General features: G+C 37.6%; 1 protein-coding gene across 7 annotated transcripts in view; it reads left to right on the top strand.

Moving 5' to 3' along the window:
* LOC128021422 (spermatid perinuclear RNA-binding protein) overlaps positions 1-23,089 on the top strand; it is an 88,965-nt gene that overhangs the window by 52,991 nt on the left and 12,885 nt on the right. For 5 of the 7 annotated variants that reach the window (XM_052608562.1, XM_052608561.1, XM_052608560.1 and 2 more), the window contains exons 4-15: positions 4,803-5,047; positions 5,168-5,357; positions 7,225-7,369; positions 11,797-11,888; positions 12,318-12,413; positions 13,346-13,457; positions 14,381-14,478; positions 16,826-16,931; positions 17,341-17,424; positions 18,399-18,610; positions 21,364-21,516; positions 22,419-22,553. In XM_052608562.1, the coding sequence (XP_052464522.1) occupies positions 4,803-5,047; positions 5,168-5,357; positions 7,225-7,369; positions 11,797-11,888; positions 12,318-12,413; positions 13,346-13,457; positions 14,381-14,478; positions 16,826-16,931; positions 17,341-17,424; positions 18,399-18,610; positions 21,364-21,516; positions 22,419-22,553 (1,668 nt within the window). The remainder of the gene's footprint in view (positions 1-4,802; positions 5,048-5,167; positions 5,358-7,224; positions 7,370-11,796; positions 11,889-12,317; positions 12,414-13,345; positions 13,458-14,380; positions 14,479-16,825; positions 16,932-17,340; positions 17,425-18,398; positions 18,611-21,363; positions 21,517-22,418; positions 22,554-23,089) is intronic. The other 2 variants (XM_052608564.1, XM_052608566.1) reach the window with 1 other exon arrangement.

Raw genomic sequence — 23,089 nt, 5'->3', positions numbered from 1 at the left:
GGAGACATCAGAAGCAGCTGTTTGGGAGATGTTCTCTGGTGTACCAGTGTTTGGTTGAACCCGTGACCTCTGATGTCAACAGAAAAATATATTGAAAATGTCCTGTTTTAAAAGTTAACTAAAACAAAAACCATAGCAAATTACGTTATTTTAAATAAAATTAAACGTTAATATAATATAAATGTAAAAAAATATATATAAATGAGAGAGTAACTCTAGCGCTGAGTTAACACTGCTGTGAATGATGTGGTGTTGTTCAGTATATGACGGAGAAGCGTCATAGAATGTGTGCTGTAGCACGATACTACGATATTTCTTCAAAAGCAGATAATGAAGACATTATCGACCTGTAGAAAAGTTCCTTAGTGTTGAACCCTGTCAGTACGATCAAAATCAGTATCATAACACTTGTGCACACATCTGTAGAACACGTAGGTTACAAAATGATTTGTTAAAGTTAAAAACATAAAATATGTACTTGAAAAAGAAACAGGATGACTTTGAATAGCATCATTGTAAAATTGTGAGGAAGAGCAGAGCAAGTCTTGGAAATGTGTTTCCTGGTCTGAGGGTGACTTCCTGCTTAAAAAAGGTATGTATGTGAAAGGAGAATGTAAGTGTGTGAGAGTGCCAGAATGAATAATGGCTTGTACGGCCCCTCATGAAATAACACTATAACATTATGTTGTTAGTTGCATTTTATTATTTTAAATTAAAGCTGCGGTAGGTAACTTTTGACGCTCTAGCGGTTAATAAACAGAACTGCTTGCGTCTTGCGGAAGAACATCGTAGCCGGAACTACTTCTCTCTGTTTATGTCTATGAAGAATCACAAAGGTACTGGGTTACTCCGCCGCGGTACCCCCGAAGCAATCTAAAATAGTCCGAATATAAACACTTATTATAGGTGCACCCTAGTGATTCAGGACAAGCTAAAAACACGGTTTGGAAAATGGATTCATGGTGTACTCGCTTATTATATAAATTTTTCTACATTTTGAACACAAACAAAGTTACGGACCGCAGCTTTGATTGGTTGATTTCTTACCGGGAGCGGTCTGCAACTGCAAATGGCAATAGGAGCACTGGGAGGAGCCAGAGGAGCTTGATTTTTTTCACAGATTATCTGTCTCATATTCTACTGTCAGGACATAATGACAGGTTTAACAAATATGTAAAAAATATTTTTTTTACAAAGGTTCCCTACTGCACCTTTAAGCATTATTTATCAGTACAGACCAATGACTCATTTTAGGTCCCGTCCCATCAGTTGAGAATGCTAGCGCAGGAAGTGAGGATTTGGTGGTTATTAGATCTAGTCGTGAAGTGGGGGATGTTACATGATTGACGGTGGCTGATGAAAGACTGACGACTGAAGGATTGTGGGAGTGAGAAGGGCATCATGTCTGATTAGAAGAGGTTGTCGGGTGACTGTCACCGAGCTCAAATTGATTTCCAGCCGTGAGGATGATGTAGAGCACGCTGATGCTCACAGACACAGGTTTTATACAGCACGTCCCGGTCTGATGGCGTGTCCCCGGTGGGTCAGGTACAGGGTACAGTACGTGAACCTGTTGCTGTGAACTCTGTAGATGTTACTTCTCTAGACGTTTGTTTTGCCGTCGAGGCAAGCAGAGGTGAGTTTGATTGATTAAGGTTTAATTTGCTGCTGAATGCTTCGCTCTAACCTTGCACGTCTGTCTCACACGCACACTTCACTTTAGGAGACAAATTGAAGAAGTCAACAAAGGTGATCTTCAGAAGTTGTTAGCAGAGTGTGTCTCACTCACCTTTATCAGTGTTTCTGGTGTGTTATTGCTGGCAATTTGTCCTGTGGATCCTTCAGAAATCATTCTTATATGATGATTTGCTCATCAAGAAACATTTATCATATTATTGAAAACGGTTGTGTTGCTACATACTTTTGTGGAATTCTATGATGAATTAAAAACTCAAAAGAACAGCATTTATTTTGAAAAAAAGAAATAAAAAACATTATAAATGTCTTTGCTGTCACTTTTTTTTGTGGTAATAATAAAATACTGACCTCATCATTTGAACCATATTTTAACATTAATTTATTATTATTATTATTATTATTATTATTGTTATTATTCTGACAGTATTTCCTCCAAATTTCAAATGAAATATTTTATTTTCTATGTGTAAATGACATTTTGAACATTTTGGGAATGGAATTGTCAACTCATTTTTTTTTTTCCTTTTTATTTTCTTTTTTTGTTAAAGATCATTTCACAGCTAATATTTGAGGTATCCTTAATACTGTGACGAGTCAGCTGCCTCCTCCCTGATTATCACCGGCACCCCGTCCTAAATTGCCGCCCTTCACCAGGCTCCCGACTGGAGTGGGTGTGTGAGAGGAGGGGCGCTGGACGAGTCAGGGCTGGCGGCGTGTGATGGGGCACACCTGAAGGAAGTGGAGCCTCATTACCGCCGCTGTTTAAAAGCCCAACGCGCCTCTCCTCAGGAGACCGGTCTCTTCCCCGTGCATGCACACTGGTGTCCTCGTGGGTCCAGGAAGGGTGCGTTGAGGGACTCCCGCGCCACCAAGACGTGAGCTGCCGGACCCGCGATCCGGATGGGAACCGCACCCGTATACACGGCCGACGGGCCAGGATGCCGGGCCGTCCATCCCCTACCAGCGCCGCGGCCAACGAGAGAGACGCGGCCGCTAGGAGAAGCCGCCGCCCCTCGCGCCCCGGACCAAGGAGGGGAGCGCGTGCGGCCGCCGGACTCCGCCCCTTGCCTGGACCCTTCCTCGATGAACACTGCCCGACCTACACAAATCCCGCAGCACGACGAGGACACCAGATTCCCTGTTATTTTGGACACTTTCCCCCTTTGGCCACTTTTATTCCCTTTGTTTTATGATTTCTGTTAATAAAAGCCTCTCCGAGGCCTGATGCCACGCCCACTGTGTCTGTCTTGTGCTCCTCCCGTGACAATACAAACAATCAATACTCACTTTTTGAGATCTTTGACAAAATAACAATTAATTTGCCATATATTTAGTTTCAAACATTCATAGACATTTGTCGTCTTGCACAAGTTATTCATTTGTTTGTTTCTTTGTATTATTTTTATTGTTTCGGTAGAAAAAATTTACATAACTGTGCAACAGATGTAAATTTTAATTGTGTAAAATTTGATACAAATATTCACAAATAAATAGTGAAATGCTTTGGTTTGTTTAAACTCTTAGATTGTTATAATTAAAAAAATTTCATAATTAAACTGGGTTCAAGACCAGGACAAAATAAGTGAATGATTGTAAAAAGCTCATAAGAAACGTTTAATGTGACCTTCATATAATATGTTGGTTAATTACCTGAAATGGCGTAAATTGTGTGCATGTACTGTATTTATTGCTACAGCTACACAAAGTTATCTATTGTTTCTTACTACACTGAATAAACCTAAAGGCTTGATTACACTACACAACTTTTAAAATCTGAACAGATTTTAAAACGCTGGGCATCATACACTTACTGACATTTTTAAAAGTCACAGAGAAAAAACTGGCCATCATTGAGGATCACACATTACTAGGGATATAATGATTCACTCAAGTCACGGTTCACAGTTCACGGTTTTTATTTAACTTTTTGTTTTTTATTAGATTCACATTTTTTTTTTACAAAATGAGATTTGAGACAAATTATAAACTAAATGTCTCATTATTATTTCTTGGACAAAATGTTGCACGCTTCTTTATGAAATTGAAATATAATACTATAATATACTCATTGCTCTTTTGTTGGTTTTGATTGCTTCTATTGTCTTCATTTGTAATTCGCTTGGGATAAAAGCATTTTTCTAAATGACAAAATGTTTATATAATGTAAATGTAAATAACTAAATTGAATATACATTTTTAAACAAGACCCTAATCGAATAAGTAACACAAATAAAATAAATCTCTTCATATAAACAAAATAAGGCTTCGTCTGTTCTCTTCCATTTAAAATGAGAGGCAACCACTGCATTTTAATCATGATCCAGACAAAGATGCTGCTTGCATGCAACATGAGCAGATTTTAAATCTAAAATAGATTGTATAGTTTCGAAATTTGAAGCAAAAACAGAATGATTTGACAAGCAATACATAAAAAATATCTGCATGAAACCGAAACATCAGACGAGCTGAACGAGATGCAGATTCACTCTCTGCCAGCAGGCGGCGCTTAAAGCGTTTCCTTGGTTTCTGCTGTTAACAAACAGCATTGCACTTATGAACTTTAAAATTAATTATACAGAGGCAAGATGAAAGAAAAAATACCATCTAAACTTTTCTAAAGACAGGAAGTTCCCCTCAGACATACATTCATATAAACTCATACCTCTAATTGAATCACGATTTGTTTAGCATCTCAACCGATTTGAATCGTCACATATTTGAATAGATTTTCAAACGGCTCTAGTTAATCGTTACATCCATACACACTACCAGATTAAAGTTGTTCTGATCACAACAAACTAATGCAGAAATGTGCGCACTGTTACTAGAAGATGCAAGACAAATGAAAACAGTATGTGTTCTGAAATCGGCTGAAAATATCAAACATGATTTGACACCCACGACTGGATGGAATCAAAATCTGAAGCTAAAAAAATCAGAGTCTGTGATCATCATACACTACTCAATTTTCTATGATACCTGTCAACTCAAATCTGCAGACTGGCTCAGGCTTTCAGCAAAAAGCATAGACTTCTCTAGACTGTAAATTGGTGTGAAAATCTTTTGGTGTATTCCAGCCATAATGTATCTCTTTTCTCTGACAGAGGTCCATTCGGTCGTTCGGGAACGATGACCGTCACGTCATGGCCAAGCACTCCACCATCTACCCTTCCTCTGAGGCCCTGGAGGCGGTGCAGAGCCTCGTCTCCACTGTAGAGCGCGCCCTGAAACACGTCTCTGATTGGATGGACCAAACTCAAGCCAGCCAATCAAATCAATCAGATTCAGCCAGCACACAGGAGGAGGAGAAGGAGGCTAGCGTGGACGAACTGCCAGAAGGCAGCACAAAGTGAGTGCATGCTGAGAAAGTAGACACATTTCTGCGAAGAAGTTGTTTGTTCTTGAGTTATTGGATCTGCATATTGCTCGTAATTAATTCAGATTATATTCATATTTTGTGTTGTCCCAGCGAGGACAGCAGCTGTAGTAGCACTCCCAGTGAAGGACGGGTGTTGTGTGGAGTGATTAGGATCGGTCTTGTGGCCAAAGGCCTCCTGATTAAAGATGACATGGATCTGGAGCTGGTGCTCATGTGCCGAGAGAAACCCACCGAGACTCTGCTGAGCACCGTCTGTGACAACCTCCCGCAGCAGATCGAGGTGACGGCACACACTCAGACCACACAACCTCCTGTACTGCTGGAGATTTGATCTGCCTTGGCTACATATACAGCCAAAAGACACCTTCTTTTTACTGTTTGCATTCAATCTGTTGAAATACTGCACTGCGGTACACAAGAGTGAGAGACGCTCATGTTTGTTGAAGAACTAAAAATACTAAAACTGAAATAAAAATAAATAAAATAGAAATATATATATATGTGAAAAAATGACTAGCACATTAAATTACTAAAATGTAAGTAATAAACGCAATAATATAAGAAATTAATATGTATAAAAAATAAAGGTTATAAATAGTAAATATTATGATATTATGTAAATAATACTAGAGCAACACTGATTTATTTTAATTTTTGTATCAGTTCATGCAAATGTTTTCAGTAATTAATTTAGTATGTGGGACGAGAACTGAAGTTTCTATTGGACAAGATATTCTAGAGCGTTTAAAAGCAAAAATGTGTAATTCTGACATCAAAAAATATTATTTGAGCTATTATAAAGCTTGATTCTACTAGTTCATGCTGGTAAACTTTCAATTTTGATACGAATGTAATTTCTATGAAAGGAATTTGCACCATTGCAACATCTGTTACTGATTTCTTGCCCCTTTCATGTGGAACAATATTGTTTTTACCTATATTACATGATTGGAACAAGAATACTTTGTTGTAACTTTTACAAGGTCATAAGTGAGTCTATCACACAAGTCTCAAAGTTTTACATTTATAAAGTGTTGTGAGTTAATTGTATGTGATACTGAATATCTGAATGCATTTTACCCTGCTATATTTATGGTGCAATGGTGGTGCAGTGTTTTGAGGGAAATTAAACATTGCAGATTTCTATACAGAAAACTTGCAACATCCAAAACAGACCTGCTCTATTTATATTCATCCTGTGTGATTAAGATAAACCTGCCAGCAAACAGCTTCCCTAATTAGACACTTAGGACAGGCCAGGGGAACGGGGTGATCAGCGGCGACCCCAGTCTGAGCCTTCCAACCACACACACACACACAACAGACACAAATCCCATTAAAGTAGACTGTACTGCCAGCAGGTCATGTCTCCGTATAATGGATCTGTTCTTAATGGAAACAGCAGTTGACTACTTTCCCTTTCTCCACCTGCTTCCTCTTTCCTATCAGTCAGAGCCGTTACCTCAGAGATTGAGTGATAGATATGCACATTTCCTCTCTTAGCTCTGTGCTCAAGCATGTGAGTGTATGGAGGAAATGTGCTCTATATACCGGCCTGACCACACACACACACACACACGGGTCACTGCAGTGGGAAATGTCATTAATCTCTGATTTACATGAAAAGAGCAGGCGGATTGAGAATGTGTGGCTGGAATTAACTGAATGGATTAGAAACCGAAGTACAGTAAACATTAAAGAAGCATCTGCACTGTCTAGGTCCCACCTCGGATTGTAAACGCATTGTGACCAGCTGTGTACATGTGATGCCAATCGCTTAACTTTTCAATACTTGTCCAGTTAGCTTTAAAGTAAAAAGTGTGTTCTGCATTACTAACTCTAATGTGTGATATTTGATGTGCACATTTCTAAGGGACCCTAAATATGTGACTGATAATTTTATATATAGTTTTTAGCAAGGAAAAGGCCTTTTAGAGTAATTGTAAAAATGTTGGTTCATGTTGGTTCAAATATCATTATGTCTACATAGCACATCAAAAAATTTCAAAATGAACCAGCAAGAAATTTCATTTTTCCATGATACGATCCAGTTAAATAGGTCACAACTATACACTACTATAGAACCAAGTATCCTCATTGTATGTTTTGTTTTTGACATTTTGACCTTTGACCTTTGAACCCTACAGAAGTTGACAGAGGAGAAGTATGAGGTCCAGAGCTCTATTCCCGTGGCAGCCATCGTGGTCTGCACTAAGACAGAACCCAAACTCACGCTGAAGGTGACGCTCACCTCGCCGCAGATGAGAGACGACTGCGAGGCAGAGGAGCAAGGTTTGTGCCTGCATATGGCCAACGTTCGTTTGGTAAACAGGAGGGGATGGATGAATTTGTTTGTGTATGTGTGTGTTAGTGATGGTCCATTAGAAGAAATAGCTTTCATCTCATCCTTGCTCTGCATCCAGAACACACTCTCAGGGCCGCAGCACACAGCGCTGGACTCATCTCATAGTCAAGACACACACACACACACACAGAACTGATTCAGAAGCAGGTTGAGTGGTCTTCATGCTGCCAGACTCGACCCGCGGGAGGAGCTAAAGGACATTATAGCGTGAAATGTTCTGTCAAAAACAATGTAAGTTAGGATGTTTATTCACTACTTAGGGCAGTAAGAGCAGCCCAGTTCATTTTGGGTACAATTCTGTCAGGGACGCCAGGTGCACATGCTGTTTTCATGCCTTTAATCTGTCAGTTAAAAGGATAGTTTGCTGATAAATGAAAATGTTGTTTCAAACCTGCTTGGCTTTCTTTCTTCTACAGAACAAGAAGCACATTTTAATTCATATAATGAAGCTCAGTGGAGTCAAAAAGCACAACGAACACCACTGACTTTTATTGTATGGACTAAAATACACAGACATTTTTCAAAATATCATCTTTTGTGTCCTCAGAAGAAAGTAAGTCATACAGGTTTGGAATGACATGAGGGTGAATAACGCATTGATTCAGCTTGCTGTTGGTTATTGCTGATGCAGAGGCACTGAGCATGTGAGTGAAGTCATGATGGAAGTGTGTTATTGGAGTTTTTGGTGCCGTGACCCGGGCCGTGACTGACTTCTTTGACAGCTGAAGAGGTTGTATCCTTAAAGGACGGCGTTTAGTTTTTAACAATTTGATGTGAAATGTGCTGTTTCTTTCCCTCATATACATGTACACACTCTCAAGCACATTTGGTTAGGGTGCAACCCTGCGGGGCGTGCTTGAGTGCTCATCCATTACAGAGACCGTAGCAAAACTCAGTACTAAAGAGGATGATAGACTTACCTAGATGTCTTATTACTGGAATTCCATAAAGTCAAAAACTCCACTATTCTGAACACTCTGCCATGTTTAAATCTATTACTTAGATTCACTCTGTTAATTTTAACCTAAAACCAGCACAGTAAATCATTCCATCTGGGTTTAACATACGGTCACATTTAGCATTGTACGTAGCATTGGTGAAATCCAGTGATTTTAACAAGAATTCACACAAAAAAGGAATTTCACATGAAGGCGAAAGATTTCCCCACACAGATTTAGTTTCTGGTGTTAAATTGGTCAAGTGGATTGTCCATGTTGACCATCAGAAAGCTGCTTGGTTTGAAAGTGACTTTTAAAAGATTTTTAGCATTACGTCGGCCACCTTGCTCTCTATTTATTGATATCAGTCTTGGGAAAAAACGATTTCATTTGACTACTAATAATGCTTTAGAAATATTTGCATTGCATTAAAGGGAAATTCCACCCAAAAAAAAGTTTATCAACTTGATTTCTATGCGTTATATCATTACTTGCATTATATGGACTCACATGGTTGGATTATTTTTCTATGAATCTTTCTTTGTGTTCATCAGAAGAAAGGGTGGAATACTCCCCCCCCCCCCCCCCCCAAAAAAAAAAATTGTTCCAAACTGAATGAATTTGTTTCTTTTGCTGAACACATAAGAAAATATTTTGAAGATTGTGGGTAACCAAACAGTTCCTAGTCCCCATTGACATCCATAGTATTTTTTTCCACACCATGGAAGTCAATGGGCACCAACAGATGTTTGAGTAAATGATGACAGAATTTTAATTTTTGGGTGAACTTTAAGTCCAATGTGCCTTAATCTTGTTCTCTCGCTTTACACACTCATTTTCTCATGGGTTTGCTCACTCTGCCATCCTCTTTGGTGTAGATTGTTAGAAGCAGGGGGAGAAAAATGAAAGAATGTGTCCAGGTTGAGGAATCGATACCTGTGTCAGCACACACCTCATCCATCTAGCAGACGTATCAGATGTGGACACTGCCCCTGGAGTGAGGGATGACAGATGACAGGAGGGAGGGAGAGATGGAGCGATGGGTTGTAGATCACGACAGGAGCACCTTAAATTTTCCCTGACTGGGTCTTGGGGCCTGTCCCATTGAGTTACGGCTCAATCTCAGGACCGGCCCGAATGGGCAGTACTCATCAGCTTGCACACACATGCATAAATGACACAGACATACACACACGGAACAATGTAATATTAGAACATGCCTGGGTTGTATTGCACTGTAGTCATTTTGAGTGTGTGTAAGTTTGTGTGGTGATAAATGATGGATTGATGTTCATTTTTGCGGTGTGTGTCATTGATTAAGGGCAGGCTAAACCTTCATCACTCTGATAGATCTTCCTCTTTAACCATCCTCAGCTGGGCTGCTCTGATTGAAATCCAGAGAGGAATTATGAAAGAGTAACGCTTTAGTTATTGTGATATAATCTCTAAATAACCCCTCATGATTAATACCCCGTACACCTGCACACCTTGTCCTGGATTTACACAGTGTTATAGGCTCACTGTTACATAGACACTCACCAACCGAGCCAATGAAAAAAAAAAAGTTAAAGAATGAACCTGATGTATTGTTTGGGTGGGAGAGATGGAGAAAAATGTTCTGACAACTCAGAATGTGAGTTTGTGTTGTGTGTGTACGATCTCTTCTCTTGTTGTGACTGGTCTATAACAACACCCACTGCATGTCTTCATTATTCCAGTGTCAATCCAAGCACAAACTGGCACTGATTCGCTGAGGTTGTTAGCATGTGTCGCTGCTTTTGACTTTAGTGCCTAACTAGACATGCCACAGAAAATTAGAAAAATCTGTCTCTGCCCATATTGAAATGCTGTTTGAAGACTTTGCGAAAACATACTCATCACACTCTCATTAGTTTATTTTTTCTATTAACAATGCCTAACACAGGAAATACAAATATAATGTGTGTGTGTGTGTGTGTGTGTGTGTGTGTGTGTGTATATATATATATATATATATATATATATATATATATATATAGATATATTAACAATGCCTAACACACGAAATATAAATATAATGTGTGTGTGTATATATATATATATATATATATATATATATATATATATATATATATATATATATATATATATATATATATATATATATATATATCATATTAATACAGTTTTTTTTATTCATTCAGTATAAAATATACTGTATATATGCTTGGATATGGTTTTGACATTTATTACATTACAACATATTTTTGTTTCTGTTGACTGTTCTTTTTAACTTCCTGTTTATAAAATAATCCTGAAAAAAAAAATGATGATTGTGTTTCAACAAAAATATGAATCAGCACAACTGTTTGCAACATTCATAATAGTAAGAAATGTTTCAAAATATATATTTATAAAAAAAACATTTAAATTGTAATAATATTTTGCAATATTACTTTTTTTATGTGTTTTTGATCAAATAAATTCCATCTTGGTGAGCATAAGAGACTTCTTTCGAATGAATATTAAAAAATCATACTAACCCCAGATTTCTGTATGGAGTGTCTGTTTGTGGGTTTTTTTATTTATTTATTTATTTTCTCATTAGTTTTCTGAACCAACAAATGCCATTTACTCCACATCTCAAATTATGGATTGACATTACCAAATAAAAAAAAAGTACAAATAAATCGATAAACATTTTTAAATTAAATCTTATAAATAAAACCCCTAACCTTGCCAATTTCATAACAAGCAGTATCTTAAATAATAATATTAATAATAATAATTTCACACTTTTGTATAGTATAAAAATAATACAGTGTACTATAAATTACAAACAAATATTAAATACATTTCCAGGAGCTTTATTGCAACCATCATTCATCATAATAGTTAGTTTTCATAAAAAAAAATTTGTAAATCTTGTTTTTCATAAAAACGAACACTTTATTGCTGTACAAGTGGCTGAAATTCCACTGCCTCGGTGTTGGGATTTTGGGCCAATCAGAGTATGCTGTGGGCGGAGCTATCCAGCATCTCACAAAAAATAGAACAGAGTAACCAAAAATGGCTCGTTAGGCCAAAACATTCCCACATGAACTCACATTAATATGCTGTATTAAGGCATGTCTGGGTAGGATAGTATGTAACGCCAATCGAACAGCTTCGTTCAGTCTTTTTTGTAAGCTGTGTTTCCTCTTGGCACATGCTAACACCTTCTGCGAATCCTTCCTCCAGTTTCCAGCCAGCCAAGGAGATGCCCTGAGCTCTCATCTCTTTTGGATGCACTGGACCACCTGAGCCGATTGGCTTCCCCTTTCTCCTTCCTGCTGTGCCTTAACAGCCCCCTCCCTCATCACGTTTCCGTATGTGTGTGAGCGTGCGTGTCTAGGCGTGTGTGATTTGATTTCCTGTCCCGTTCTTCTCACCGATAGAGAGCGTTGAGTCGAGCGAGCCGGCGGACCTGTTGGATAGACAGAGGTGCCTGGTGGCGTTGGCCTCTCTGCGACATGCCAAATGGTTCCAGGTTGGCGCTCACTTCTTCTCATTGTTATTGTAGCCTTATGACCCAAAACTACATGCCATTGTCCTCGATTTCCTCCAGCTCTCTAAATGCTCGACACCTCATCACTAACATTTATGTATCGTAAGGCTACAAAAGCAATTGTTACACTTTTAGTTTCCTTTTGCCTGTTTTTGTTTGTCCATAACCTGCTTGTCATCATGGAGGATTTGTCTAGTGCTTTCCTGCACCGTATCTTCCCTTCTCCCACCCCACTGACATAAGCCCCGCCCCCTCCTCCATCATCCACACAACACAGGCCAGAACCGAAGCACAACACACACTTCCACACTCACACACACACACACAGTCGAGATCTAGAGATTTAGGGGTTAAAGGTTGGGTTTGATTGTTGCTGTCAGTTCATTGGCTGATTCCCTCTGGTTTCCTCAGGCTAGAGTTAACGGGCTAAAGTCGTGCGTGATTGTCTTACGAATACTGAGAGACATGTGCAATAGAGTCCCGGCGTGGGAACCTCTGAAAGGATGGGTGAGTATCAGACTTCTGCTTCCTTCTGATATCAAATATTAGATTAGCATGTTGCTAGCATGATTTTAGCATGATTAGCATGTTGCTAGCATGATTTTACAGTGATGATACAGTAAGACTTTAGAGAATTCAGTCATAGATGAAGGAATTCAGTGACGACAGACCGTTGAATTATTAGGGGGTCAGTGGTGTAATGCAGATGTTACCTTTCAGGTACATATTAATTGTCATTATATATTGTGGTTAGTTATTCTTAAATACGTGTATTTTTAATCACAAAACCCTTCTGCTCTGTGTAGAAATGCAGCTTTGAAATATATTGTTAAAAAATACTTCAATCTGCTATATATTAGTTTGTAAAAAGTGATATTGAACAGCTAAGACAATCAAGATTCAAAAACATTAATTTGTCATCCAAAAGAAAAAAAAATGGACAGTTACCATTCGTCCGAATTATGCATGACTTTCAGTATTTTCATAAGTATGAAAAAAACACAAACATTATCAGAAGAATTATTAATGAATTGAGCTACAGTGTGTCAATCAAAAGTTGTATATTATACAGTAAATATTACAATTTAAAATAACCATTTTATATTTGAATATGTTTATAAAAGTGTAATTTATTCCTGTGATGTAAAGCTGTATTTTCAGCATCATTCCTCCATTCTTCAGTGTCATATGATCCTTCAGAAATCATTCTGATATGATGATTTACTGCTCACGAAAAGTTATTTTTATTTACAACGTTACAAACTGTTGTCATAGTTGTTATTCTGTATGCTAATCATCTCTAAATGATGTATGGACCATTCAGCCTTAAGTTAAATACCTTTTATTTGTATTTAAATACCTCTCATTTCTGTGTCACTTACTGTAGTTCTTAATGTAATCAGTCTTTGAAAAGCGATTTGCTCTTTTTTTGTCCTAAGCCTTTGGAGTTAATATGTGAGAAGGCCATTGCCACGTGTAACAGACCTCTGGGAGCAGGAGAGGCTCTGCGGAGGGTCATGGAGTGCCTCGCCTCCGGGATACTGCTCCCAGGTACGAGCACTTCCACAGAGGAGAACAAAAAAACACAAAGTCTCATGGTCAAGGCTGTATTTAGTTCATAAGAATACAGATAAGACAGTAGTATTGTGAAATATTATTACAATTGAAAATAAGTGTTTTGCATTTTAAATTATTTTAAATAGTAATTTATTCCTCTGATGTAAAGCTGTATTTCCAGCATCATTACTCCAGTATTCAGATTCACATGATCTTCAGAAATCATTCTGATATACCGATTTACTGCTCAAGAAACATTTATCATATTATCAATGTTGAAAACACGTAGTCATGTAAATAGTATAACATTTTGATAACCGATTTGATTAAGAATGCTGTTTTTAATAAAAGTAAAAAGAGTAAATGAAACGTATCCATTGTATATAAATAGATCTCTAAGCTTTAAATAAGCCTTCCAACCTGAATATGCAAGATAAATGTGAATCTGTACAGTGTGATGACAGCAGTGATGTCACGATCAGATCTGGCTGTCATTGGCTGAGCTCTAGTTCCTGTCTGAGGCCCAGAGGAATAATGGAGCCTCATTTATCTGCTCTTGACATAACTAGTCCATCCCTCGCTACACTTATACTCTTTTCTCACTTGTTTATTAATAATGAGATGCAGGCATTAATATTTGATTGGCTTGCATGGGAAACAAGCCTAAATTATATAAACTTATGTGAACATTATATATATATATATATATTTGTATTGTACCTTCGGGACGTAATTTAAACGATAAAGGTCGACTTTAGGGTTTAATTAACTCCTCACCTGCGGTGATGGAGAGTAACTCACTTAATAATGAAACACTACATTTTCCAGTAACTCCACAGCTCTTGACTGTGTCCTTGTCATCTTTGTAAATTCGGTATGTTGTTAATTGTATTTGCTCATTTTTGGTTTCCTCTCAGGTGGACCAGGCCTGCATGATCCCTGTGAGAAGGAGCTGACGAACACCCTGTCAGACATGACGGATGAGCAGGCGGAGGCCATCACGTACAGTGCACAGGTACAAGCAGTGTGTGTCGGGATGTGTGTGAGATGCAGGTGTGTGACAGTGAGAAGAGGAGAACGGTGCTGCTATCAACAGCGCTTATCTCATCTGTGCCGTCTCTCACACAAACACACACACACACACATTGGTTTTTGTGATAAAGTGGGTTCATAGGGGTAATGGTTTTATACTGTACAAACTGTATATTCTATGGCCCTTCACCAACCCTACCCCTAACCCACACAGGAAACTTTGTGCATTTTTACTTTCTCAAAAAAAACTCATTCTGTATGATTTATAAGTGTTTTGAAAAATGGGGACATGGGTTATGTCCTCATAAGCCACCCTCTCCTTGTAATACCAGTGTCATACCCATGTCATTATACAGAGTTGTGTCCTGATATGTCACAAAAACAAGAGCACACACACACACACACACACACACACACACTCATCTTAATAGAGCACCTGGATGACTGGTTCTCTAATGAGCGTGGGAAAAAGATACGGCGCCGGCCCGTGACTCATACTCTTTGCCCCGAGGACTTTGTGTGTGTGTGTGTGTGTGTGCGCGCGCTGCATCTCTGAGTAGATTTCTGTAGCGCTTTTCCTTTGAACATTCGTGCAGTCGAGATCAGAATCACAGTGTTTTGCAGCAGATCGAAGAGGTTTGGTACAAACACACACCCTTCCTGACTCCAGACACACCACTGAAGCTAAGAACATGTTTGAATGCTTAACGTATTTATCAAATTGTATAATTAACTTAAAGAAGAAATAAAACTAAACAGTAGCATATTAAGTTTTGAGGAAAGAAATAATTTATTGCATATATGCATTTTATTCCTCTTCTGCTTTAGTGAATGTGATGCGTTATTTATTTATTTTTGGAGATAATGCGGGTAAAATGATGATTTGTTTTTACTGCAGTTTGCCGTAATCATAAATGAGATGCATCTGGTGATATGGCATAGTAACGCTGCACAGATTCTGCATTCAAGAACGAGTTTATGTCAGCACACAGGAGACTGAAAGATACTTCTTGATGCCATTTACTCAGTGTTGAAGAGTTCATGAGTTCAAGATGAGCTGTTTGTGTGATCACTGGATTTGAAGCAAGGAAAATTAATCTAGCTTCATTGAAATGAAATTTTAGATTATTAAATAATTTTTCTTAATGCTTATTAACCTTAAATATTACTTCAAACTTTAGTTTAGGAACAATATGTAATCACCAGTGCCAAGCTTGTGAAACAGAGGGAATAATTATGCATTCAACTTGGTTGTAAGAATTTTGGGGTTAGTAAGGTTGTGTTTTTTTAAAGGAATTAATCAAAGATGCATTGTATTGATCAGATTTAACATTTATAATGTCACAAAAGAGTTTTATTTCAAAGAAGTGCTGTTATATGACATTTCTATTCATTCACTGAGGACTGGACTCAATGACTGCTCAACATTCAGCTTTGCATCAAAGGAATAAATTACATTTTAAAATATATTCAAATAGAAAACTGTTCTTTGAAATGGCAGTAATATTTCACAATATTACTGTATGTCAAATAAATGCAGCCTTGGTGAGCATAAGAGACTTATGTAGAAAGCATTACAGACATTTGAATGGTGACATATAAAACAATTATGTAAAAATAATCATTATTATTATTTAATATATAATTAAAAAAAACAAGAAAAACTATGGAAACTCATGTGTAATCCTTTGAATTTTTAATAAATTAAGCACGGACCTTTAAAAACATCAGAAGTGAAGTGAAGGCTCCTCCAGTGTGAACAGATTTGCTGATTATCATGAAGTGATCTAGTTTTATCAGGTGATGGACAGTACCATCTAAACATCCTGTAACAATTCCATCGGTTCATCTAGAGTCACACGCTTGCCTTTTGGAAATTTGTGTGTATGGGACGATATTAAATGTTGTTTTTTGTATGGGACGATATTAAATGTTGTTTTGTGTATGGGACGATATTAAATGCTGTTTCCGAAACTGGGCTCCAAAATAATTTCTAGAGATACTCTGGAACCACACCTTATGTGGTCTCGTAATGGGCTATAACTAAAGTAAACAGCTTTGTCAATATCTGTTGAGATGAGTTAATGTGAGTTAGTTGTAGCATGAATTATTTGTGAGGCAGTCTGTCTCCCATAATTCCTCTGAACGTGGTGATTCAGTGCCGATGTTCCACATCTACAGGCGGTCTGTGAGTTACTGCGTTATTATAAAAAAAAGAAGCAACGTGTGGGTGTTTCTTCAGGGAACGTTTTGAGACTTTCTTTTTTTTTCAGGAGCAGATAATTTAGGTTTGCTCTGTGGTAACTTTGATACTTTTTCGTGTGTTTCAGCATGCTCTGCGTCTCATGGCCTTTGGGCAGATCTATAAGGTCTTAGAAATGGACGCTCTCCCCTCAAGTAAACCTTCACAGAAATTCCCCTGGTCAGATAAAGAAGGTGAGCACACACAGCTAATTCATTACTTCAGGTCTAGTTTAATATGTAGACACAGCTAAATGTTGTTCTCTTTCTCTGGAAAGTGTCAGTTTTAACATTTGTTTATATGAACATCCTAATCTGCCTGACAACAGCAGCTTTGACTCAGTCATTGGTGTGAGTTTTGGGGCGGGGCTAACTGATTGTCCAATCGAAATAAGTGTTTGGGAAACTTGTCTGAAAACAGTCATTATTTTTGCTAATACATTTAGTGCTGCTGAAATGACCACTTAACATTAAAAAAAAAATAATTATTCTGAAATTGTACACACTGACATACAGCTCTAAGAGTCTGTTTTTAATGTGTTTTAGTAATTCATTGTAGCTTGTTTTTTTCCTCCCGCACATTACCTCTGCTCTTTTGTATCAGGTCTAGGGCTCAAGAGACCTTATGAAGATGGTCTACTGGACGACAAAGACCTCATCAAGAAGATGAAACGCAACCTGAGAAAAGGTCAGTCTGAGTAACGAGAGACAGGTATTGGTTAAACCAGTTAATCTGTAATTATATAATGTGTAATAGAGATACCTGTGGGATTCTGTCAATAGCAGTGTTCGATTAGTTGATTAATGGTAATTTCGATTAAATACTGTTTAAATTAATAGTCATTTGTTATTACTGAATTGCATTATGTGTATTAGATCATTATATTGTTGATCAGCCTATAATGATAACTGTAGATGACAGTATCAGCATTGGGCATTGAAAATGTCATATTAGTCAACCTATAGTACTGTGTTTTATTAAGGTTTATTTTATTAAAAAAATTGTAATAAATATAATATTTTCATTTTAAATTAGATGTACATTTCTTTTAAAAGTACTAGAAGTAATATGCCTCACCAAACCAAAGCTTTCTCAGTGCTTCATGACAAATATGTCTCTGTAATATCCTCTCCTGTTTTAAACCAGCAAGGAAACGTTGAAACAGTAAACAGTCGTTCCTTCTTCATTATGGCCCTGTTTGGCCCTAAACGGTGTATGTCCTCTTTCTAAAATGATTAAAGAACAACATGTTTCATTTCTCCTCATCTCATCTCGGCTCTGCTTTTGTTTTTTGTTTTTTGCTAATCTCTGACCTTCTTTCTCTTCGGTAAGCTGTCCAGATCTCTCTCTACTTTTTTATTTCATGCCGTCTCTTCTCTCTCGCTCCTCATCCTGCTGTGCTTCCATCTCTTGCTTTCTCATACAGGAAGCAGACAACCGTTGGGAAATCAATGGCATTGATTCTTAATTTCTCTTGGAGCCGTGCTGCTGTCCCCAGCCTCAGACTCAAATACATCGCTTTCAAAGCAGCACAATTTAACAATTAGCCAGCTGATGGAACTAAAGCATCATAGAAAGTTAGAAGATGAGCTGTGTGTTTAAAGACCACTCCCTTTGGGCTATAATCGTTAACGTTTATTTCTGTTCTCTTTCCCTTCCAGCAGTTCTTGACAGTAAAGCAATAGACTCGAATCAACCCATGAACGCCCTGATGCGCTTGAACCAGATCCGGCCGGGGCTGCAGTATAAACTGCTGTCTCAGTCAGGTCCGGTTCACGCCCCCGTCTTCACCATGTCTGTAGACGTCGACGGCACTGTTTACGAAGCCTCTGGCTCCTCTAAGAAAACCGCCAAGCTGCACGTGGCTGTGAAGGTACACCTGGACCTCAGTTGTCTTTGCATCATGTGATTGGAGTGGTGACCATTATGTAATGTCTTAAAGGATTAATTCACCCATAAATTTTTATTTTGTCATCATTTACTCTCTTTATTGTCTAGCAGTATAAGGAGAAATCAGACAAAATGTCTGAGCTGCTCGCTCCTATGCAATAAAAGTTAATGTTGATAAGTGTCACGATCATTAGCTGGAGTGCCCATGAACTTCAGTAGAGGGCACTCCACTCAGGACCATTCCACCCAAAAACCACCAGATGTCACCATATCACTTGGACACTAGCACCTCTCATCTGTTGCACCACACCCAAACTACATCTCCCATAAGCCTCTGCAACACTATCACCTTGCCACACCTGCACCTCATTCATCAGCTACTCTCCTTGCCACACCTGCACCTCATTTACACACACATATAAGCAACACTCACACACAGCCACATTGTGAAGTCTTGTTTAGCCTTTCTGACATTTTTGTCTCAATCATTAGCTGGAGTGCCCTCTACTGAAGTTCATGGGCACTACAGCTAATGATCGTGACAATAAAGGGCTGTCAAGCATTTAAAAAGCACCATAAAAGTAGTCCATATGACCTGTGTGGTGTATTTTAAGTGTTTTGAAGCCTTTTGATACTGGAACTTTACACACTTGTATGGAAGAGAACAGCTTGGACATTTTGCCTAATATCTTCTTTTGTGTATACGGAACAAATTAAGTCATGCGAGTTTCAAAAAACCTGGTGAGTAAATAATGACAGAGTGTTTATGTTGGGATGAAATTTACCTTTAACGATATGCACTTGGAGCCACAGTTTTGATGTGGGTGACTGACTTGCATAATTTCCAGATCATGTTGACCCCCCCCCTCCCCTTTTATTTTATTTTCGCTGTAATCTCTTTGAACATAAGTGGCCCAAAAGTTGCTATAATCCTATAAAAAATCCCATAAAAATAATGATGACTTATTATTATGGCTGCTGAATAAAAATATTCAAATATCAAATGTTTCTAAAGTAATATTGCACTGTAAACTAAAAATGGTTCCTCCCTAGATTGTGAAATTCCAAATTGCAAAAACAAACTTTTTTGGTAAATTGTGCACATTTAGACCATGTACATGTGTTAAAATAAATTTAAAGTGATACATTTTGACTTCATGATGACTTTACAATAAATAAAACCCTACAATAGTCACTATAGCTTATTTTCCATTGTGATCAGGCCTCTAACATACACAAACCTAGTTGATGTGCTTGTGCTAAGCTCTTGTTAGCTGTATCCTCGACCCTTTGACCCTTTTTAAATCCGTCTCTTAATGTTATAGATGCCCCTTCTTGAACCAGAGTTGTGGATTTGACCCTGTTCTAACTGTAGCTGGACAGTAAAGCAGTGCGTCATTCAGGAAGACCGGTTAATCTTGTTCCCACACACACACCAGTGATTCCCAGGAAACAAAAGGAGCTGAAATCTATGTAATCCCAGAGTGCTGATGAACAAAGGCTCTGGAACATAGGACTGCTCTAATCCTCTTTTTGTGAGAGTGCAGCCGTTACAGGCGATGACAGCCCCAATTTGGGTCAGACTAACAAATGAACACTGGGTTTCTTATGATATCCTTTACCCCTGTGTAAACTCACACTTAAAGCATGCATTTACCCTGACTCTGAGATACTCAGAGAAATGAAGCATTGATCCCAGAACAGTTACGACTAGATCTTACAAATTTGATTTTGTATATAATTGGGATGAATTGATAGAAAAATCCTATCCTATACCAACTGATCATTTGTTTAACTGATATGTTGTCTGGTAACTGATAAATTGCTGATAAATAAATTAAATAATTAAATTAATTTAAATTAATAATATTAATAAAACACTGAATGCTGTGATCTATTTCAGTGGAATTTATAAAGGAATACATTTTACAATGTTACAATAAAAAAAAAAAAAATGTTATAAAATTGCAATATTATTTTGAAATATAACTTTTTTACTTGTTTTAACTTTTGATTTTGATTAAATGCAGCTTTGGTGAGATTTAAAAATGTTGTAATGAACCAAAACTTGTGAATGGTATTCTATATATAAATTATTTATCAGCATATATCAATACTGATCAATAAAAAAAATCTCCATTGGTTGATAACTGATATAGTATTAAATAATAAACCGTATACCCCAAATTACATTTTATGTGTAATATATTTTGTTTATCGTTCTTTATCTATTCAGGATTTAGTTTGGTTAAAGATCAAACTTGATTTTGAGATCTGTATGTCCGCTGTGTGTCTGTGGTGTGGGCGTATTTCATATAAGCAAGTCTTTTGATGATTTCATTCTCAATAATGACCTCGGGATCCAAGGAACTGTGCACTTTTGATTCCGCCTGCTCCAAAAATGGCCCAAACTGTCTCAGCATGCATCGTCACTTTCTGAATCTTTCATGCCAAAACTTGAAGTCTCTTGTTTAAAGATATATACTTTTACTTTACTTTTCAGCTCATGGTGTCATTTTCGAAAACAAAAGTAAGGTCCTTCTTAAAATAAGGGCTGATGCGGCAGAGATTTTAATAGGGAAAGTTACAGTATATCACCATTTATTCATACTCTCGTTGCTCCAGAACTATTGGAGTTATTTCTTACATAAAAGTCTTGCATTGTAGTCATCTGAAGCCACATTTTCTGTGTGACGTCCATGCTGGATTCGTTGTGATGCTGTTTTTGTGGTGTAGGTGCTACAGGCGATGGGTTACCCCACAGGCTTCGACACAGACCTGGACTCCATGAGTGCAGACGAGAAGTCGGACGGGGAGGGCAAGAACGAAACGTCCACACACTCAAGCAATAACACACCACACGCTTTAGACAGCTCCAACACGTTGGAGGTACACACACACACACACTCACTAAAGTGTTTAGTAGATCTTTATACTATGTTCCTGTCAAGTCACATTTATTTATATACAATACAGATTTTTACAAAGCAGCTTCCTAGTAATAAACAAGAAAACAACAGAAATAGGGCCAGATTTACTAACAGCTCGCAGCAACACAAACCCTCTTTTGGCATTACAACACTACTGTCAGGATTTAAAACACAGTGGTAATTAGTGATGAAAAGGGATGGACAGCTATTTTTGCTATTATTGCATATGCATATGTAGTTTGCCTTTTCAGATGTAAAATCTATAGGAGGAGAATATTTAAATGAATCACGCATTGTGATTTACTCAGGATTGCATTGGTCAGTGGTATTGGTATTTATGCCATTTATTTCAAAAAGCATGTCTTTACCCATTTCATGCTTGACATGGCAGCAATAGTCATTCATTTGCACTGCTCTTGGTAGATTGCATTGGTCATTATGGAAATTTTCAGATCAACTGCAGAACTTTACAGTTCGTATCTGTGCTTTTATTGGATTGTGCTCTCAAGCTAATTTTCTCTGTTTAGTAAATCTGTTCCTAAATGTTTTAGCAGCTCTAAAAAAGATAATAGTGTCATTATGTAGCTTAATTTAGATCAGTAAAGATTGAATGTAGTTCAATGACAGGTTCAGTAGTTATGAAGCAAAGCCTGTTGAACTATAAAGTAGCTCTACAGAAAATAATAGTATTATTATTCAGCTCAATTCAGTTCAGTGTTGATTCAGTTTAGTTCAATAATAAAGAAAAATTCATCAATATATAAAACAAGCTGTAATCATCTGTATGCAAGACAATAGTTTGGTTATTTGGCTCCGGTCAGTGTTGGTTCAGTTCTGTTGAATGGCATGTTTTGCATCTAGGTGCGAACTCAGGGTCCTATTTTGACGGCCAGCGGGAAGAACCCGGTCATGGAGCTGAATGAGAAACGCCGTGGGCTGAAGTACGAGCTCATCTCAGAGAGCGGAGGAAGTCACGACAAACGCTTCGTCATGGAGGTACGCCTCGCCAGACACGCATATACCACTTTATCACTGTTCGCCAATAAAAGACTGATTATTAGTGACGGTTTCTGTTATTGTTATTACTCACACTGGGGGTGAGGGATTTGAACAAACATCTAATCCAAATATTAATCTTCGTTGTGTAACATGTCCCTCGCTGTTTGTGCTGCAGACATGAATGAATCCTCCTGAATTCAGATAAGGACAAAGTTGTTCTGTTCATTAATGCAGTCAAACAAAGGTTTTTCACTTGATGGATACTAAAATGCACAATAAATCCTTTTATTTAAAGAGAAACCCAAGACGTTTTTAGGGAATCCATAATATGGTGGTGCTGGATTTTTACTGAAAAGAATCATTCACTTTTGCTTTAGAGTCAAAATATACAATAGCAAAAAGTTTGAAATTTGTTTATTTATATTTGCTTTTTAAAGAAGTCACTTTTGCTCACCAAGCCCGCATTTATTTGATTTGAAGTACTATTTTTTTTAAATATGTTCTAAAATGTAATGAATTCTTAGCATCATTAC

The sequence above is a fragment of the Carassius gibelio genome, chromosome A10 (assembly GCF_023724105.1).
Source record: "Carassius gibelio isolate Cgi1373 ecotype wild population from Czech Republic chromosome A10, carGib1.2-hapl.c, whole genome shotgun sequence".
Classification (NCBI taxonomy): Eukaryota; Metazoa; Chordata; class Actinopteri; order Cypriniformes; family Cyprinidae; genus Carassius; species Carassius gibelio.
Note: the sequence above shows the minus strand (reverse complement) of the source record. Positions and strands in the feature narration are given on the sequence as shown.